Genomic DNA, 5,196 nt, shown 5'->3' with positions numbered 1-5,196 from the left:
TGTGGTCTATGGTAGTACAAGATTATCAGCCACTGACGTCTCCTGTAATGAGGTTTACATGTAAAAGTGATGGATTACACAACACAAACAATTATAATATACAAACAGAGACCAAGGGCAGTGATGCCCGGCTAGTCCACTATTGGCGCCACTTTGTATGGAGCTTTAATATATCCCATTATTATTTTTGTCATGATTTAAGCTCCAAAGCATCGCTGGCAATGTTCAAGGGGTTAACCCCTTCATGGGAAGGTTACCATTGCTCATCTCCGTGCTACAAATAAGAAAAGCTGCCTTTCCTAAAAAATCTGATCGCAAAACAAGTATTTTTGCTAAATGAGTACTAAAATCTATATTTAAAATGTCTGAAGACACGAGACCTAGAGAATTACTCTGCAGATTGGGGATGGGACGGACAACAGTGACAGTGATAGGAAGCTGTAGGGTAAATCGGTGCAGGAAGGGTTAACACTACACATTTACAAAAAGGGCCCCTTTATATTGCGTTATCTGAAAGGGGTGCTGTGCACTGGGGAAGTAGGTGAAGATTTATATATTTGTGGGATGAAGGGCTAAGGATGGGATGTTGAAAAATCAAGGTGCAAGCATGATAAAGTATTGGGGTGCAGGCTCGCACTGACCATACATAAAGGGACTATAGACTAAACATAGAATACTGGGGTGCAGGTAACTTCTGTGTATAGGCAGTTTAAGGAGGGGGTGCTGGAAAAATATTGGAGTGCTGGCTAATCTATTCATATATAACAAAGGTGGTGAGGGCTAGTGAGTAAAAAGGGGGTACAGTCAGTGTTCCCTATAAATAATGGTAGTGCTGAGTGATGGGAGAATATTGTGATACAAGTCAGTGTTAACTAAACATATATAACAAACAGTGTGAGCCCCAGTAAATATGGGGGTGCAGATCAGTATTAAGTGGACATAGAGGCAAATAACATAAGAGATGGGAGTGCTGGTGGGGGAGTTTGTGTAAATATAGGGGTGGGAAGTTCAGTTCTAGCAAGTGAGGGCAAATTTTTAGGGTGCAAGTCAGTATTCTATGTACTTGTACATGGGGAGGTTTGATACGTACAGTAGGAATTTGGTGTAAGGCATTGGTGACTCTTTGGTGAGATGGGGGGGGGTTAATGTGTGGGGACAGTTAAGGAAAAGATCAAGGTTACGAAGTTGGGGTGTAGGGGGATCTGTAAAATCTGTGTAGAGTATATTTTGGAGGGCCGGTAAAGGGTACAGGTCTGCGCGGTCTTCAGGTTGGGGTACAGTCACTTATACCCAGTATTGCTTGCTGCAGATGACTGGGAGTTGGTGGCTCTGCCTGTTCTCCCTGCGGAGCCGGTTCTTCCTCATATAACAGGGGTCATAGTAATCCCATTCCATTCCAGAGGCCCAGGACTGGGAGCAGGAGTCACTATCTGAGGATAAGATGTGCAGAGAGATACCTGCAGGAGAGACATGAGGAAAACATGAGGACTGAGGCCAAACAGCTCCGAGCAGTGAAATGCACCACCATCTGCTCCGGGAGTCATTTTCCAATCTGAAGAGAGAATTAGGTGTAGCAGGATCCACCGTGTTACCATGTGTCTATGCCCTCAGGGACCATCTCCCCAGGTAAAAGATGAGTGGGTAGATAGAGGGGCACAATAAATGGGGCCTACTCCACAATCATATGAGATTGGACTACCTCCCCTACAATAACTTTATACTGTCCTAATAGGGTTTCCTGTTATCTCTGGTTGGGTACTGGGTCCAAGTACAGATTTCACACTGACCTGCACTGACCCCAAAGTCACTGTCCAGGCCTGGCCCCGGGAAGCTGCCGTTTCCTGAATATTGAGTTTGCATGTCATCCGGGGGGATGCTGCTGGCATGGTCAAAGAGTATAGACCCCAAAGGAGTGAAGGGTGCACCAAGAGTTTTCCTCTGTGTACTGGTCTTATGGCAACACTTTACCTTCGGAGTCATCATCTGAAGTGGAGAGAAGGTAACATGCATAAAAGATGAAACGACAATACTTAATAGAATACCCTAATATGCCCATAAAACAGTTCTATTGTGCTCTATACATAGATCACTACACCTCCCAACATGACCATAATACAATTCTATTATACTGTATACATGAGCTGACCATAATACAATTCTATTATACAATATACATAGAAACCTACATCAACCAACATGACCCGACCACTGGACATGACATAATACAATTCTATTATACTCTATACCTAGAACACTACAGCCTCCAACATGACCCGACCACTGTACAGGACTATAAGGGTATGTGCACACGAGAACTGTCTTTTACGTCTGAAAAGACAGATTGACTGTTTTCAGGAGAAAACAGCTGCATTGTTTCAGACGTAAAAGCTCCTCCTCGCAGTTTGCGAGGCGTCTTTGACGCCCGTAATCTTGAGCTGTTCTTCATTGACTTCAATGAAGAACGGCTCAAATTACGTTTCAAAGAAGTGTCCTGTACTTCTTTGCCGAGGCAGTCAATTGATGCGTCGTCGTTTGACTGCTGTCAAACGACGACGCGTAAATGACAGGTCGTCGGCACAGTACCAATTCAGATGTTTGCCGACGTATTTTCAGACGTAAAACGAGACATAATACGCCTCGTTTACGTCTGAAAATAGGTCGTGTGAACCCAGCCTTAGGCTGGGTTCACACGACCTATTTTCAGGCGTAATGGAGGCGTATTACGCCTCAAAATTACGCCTGAAAACACGGCTCCAATACGTCGGCAAACATCTGGCCATTACTTTCAATGCGTTTGCCGACGTACTGTGCCGACGACCTGTCATTTTACGCGTCGCTGTCAAAAGACGGCGCGTAAAATAACAGCTTCGTCAAAGAGGTGTAGGACACTTCTTGGGACGTAGTTGGAGACGTTTTTCATTGAATCCAATGAGGAACAGCTCCAAATTACGTCCGTAATGGACGCCCCGCAAAACGCGAGTACGAGCAATTACGTCTGAAATTCAGGAGCGGCTTTCTCCTGAAAACAGCTCCGTAATTTCAGACGTAAATGCAGTTATCGTGTGCACATACCCTAATACAAATCTATTATTATGCTCTTTATATAGATCACTACAGCCCCCAACATGACCCGACCACTGGACAGGACCATAATACAATTCTATTATACTCTATACATAGAACACTACAGCCCCCAACATGACCCGACCACTGGACATGACATAATACAATTCTATTATACTCTATACATAGAAACCTACATCAACCAACATGACCCGACCACTGGACATGACCATAATACAATTCTATTATAATCAATACGTAGAACACTACAACTCCCAACCATAATACAATTGCATTTTATGCTCTTTATATAGAGCACTACTGCCCCCTACATGTCCCAAACAATAGGCCATTCAGCGTTACATTACTACCCATAGAAATTTACAGTTGTAAAATTAACATTACCGCTCATTGCTTACATCACAGATAACCCCACAAACGAAAGCCACTACTGCGTTTGGCTCCCAGGAACCCAATTAACAGCTAATTTTGCCAGGGGAAGCCTTGTCTGGCCTGCTGCAGGGGAAATTACAGAGATATTACATGGTGGCCATTCAGCTGTAATAGGTCAATGGCTCATATAGGGCGGCTTGATAGGGACACGCAGTCCGACAACCCCATATTAAACACTGATTGTTAAGCAGTGTATGCCTAGTACATAGTCTGTCACTGATGAATCATGTCTTCAGCTCAAAGCTCTATTAACCCTTTTAGTTCAATCAGCAATTCATGGCAGCCTGCAGGGTAAAGCATGGTGAATTTGATTTCCCAGCAGATGACTAATCAAACACTCCTGGAGCTAAAGGGGGTGATGTCAGTTTATAAGGCGATTGCTATTCATTCAATTTCTCATTAACTACTCAAATGTAGCTCCAAAAAGATGGAGTTTTGCTTTAAAACTTTGCGATCATTAGTATCAAAAGAAACCTCTCACTCACCCCATGGACAATTTGTGGAGCCGCTGGTGTGTTTGGTGGAGCCGCATTCTGCTCAGTCTCTTGCTCGCTGTATGATATTATGCCACCTCCACCGTCTTCCACTTCGTTCCAGGTGATCCCTCTATCCTGAAACATAGCGGGAGATCTAGAGGGGCAACAGGGCATAGACGTGGCACGAGGTGGGCACGGACAGTAGGGTCTCACTGGGGTCTCATTCTGTTTTTGACACCATTCCCTGGTGGTCTGCAGTCTATCTCGAGATGCATGGGCACTTTCACCAAGGGCCAACGTGGCCTCCAAACCCTGACTGATGGCTCCACAGTAGCTGTCATACATGGACTTATCCAGACAGCAGGGCTCTGGTCTATTATTATGTCCTGCATGGTTGTTCCTATAGGGGGGGTTGTTGACCCTTGATACTTCCCCTCTCCTCTTACCCCTTTTCTTCAAGTACAGCACAGGAAGGCGGTGGAAAAGCAAAAAGCAATTGAGGAGGAAGAGCAAAACCACACATGGGAGAAGGATAAAAACCAGGAGCGTAAGCGATGGCTGTAAAACCAACTTGTCCTCTACAGATGGAGCAGCATGGGCTGGAGTGTTCCCCCCAACTAAGGGGGGAAGAGAGGGGGTCACAGACACCATGGCATTAACAGATTCTAGAGTATTTGGAATAGGATAAAGGGGGAGGGGAGAATGGAGGGAGAGAGTCAGGCTCAATAGCAGGAGTAAGGAGTAGGGAACGGGTTTGGTTACTTTAAGGGTGCAGTCACACACGGCAGATTTTGTTGCAGAATTTTCTGCGACTAAAAATCAGTTCCATTTATCTGAATGGGGATGTTTCTGCAGCAGGTGTATGGATTTCTGCAAGTTTCATTCAGATAAATGGAACTGATTTTCAGTCGCAGAAAATTTCTGCAACAAAATCTGCCGCATGTGACTGCACCCTAGTAAGCTGTGTCTTCCCGGCTGTGGTGGAACTACAACATCCAGCATACCGTGACTGCCTACAACATGCTGGGAGTCACAGCTTGCAGACCATTCATCTAGTCTACCACTAAAATCCACTTTTTAACCATCCTCACATAACACCCCCAAACTGACCAAAGCACAAAGTTCATATACAAATATAGGAATTCTATATAATGACATCAGGAAAGTCCTGGCTTGTAGCTAAGGGGTTAATGAGACACGTCAC

At 44.7% G+C, this 5,196-nt stretch overlaps 1 protein-coding gene across 1 annotated transcript; it reads right to left on the bottom strand.

The window, feature by feature from the left end:
* Positions 1–1,249: 1,249 nt before the first annotated feature.
* On the bottom strand, positions 1,250–4,658 carry LOC142746747 (protein huluwa-like). Its single transcript, XM_075854937.1, has 3 exons — positions 4,002–4,658; positions 1,788–1,983; positions 1,250–1,457 (listed from the first exon to the last, which is right to left on the bottom strand). Exons 1-3 carry the CDS (start codon positions 4,641–4,643, stop codon positions 1,285–1,287), a joined length of 1,011 nt encoding a protein of 336 aa, XP_075711052.1. The 5' UTR covers positions 4,644–4,658; the 3' UTR covers positions 1,250–1,284.
* Positions 4,659–5,196: the final 538 nt, after the last annotated feature.

Source organism: Rhinoderma darwinii, chromosome 1 (assembly GCF_050947455.1).
Source record: "Rhinoderma darwinii isolate aRhiDar2 chromosome 1, aRhiDar2.hap1, whole genome shotgun sequence".
Classification (NCBI taxonomy): domain Eukaryota; kingdom Metazoa; phylum Chordata; class Amphibia; order Anura; family Rhinodermatidae; genus Rhinoderma; species Rhinoderma darwinii.
Note: the sequence above shows the minus strand (reverse complement) of the source record. Positions and strands in the feature narration are given on the sequence as shown.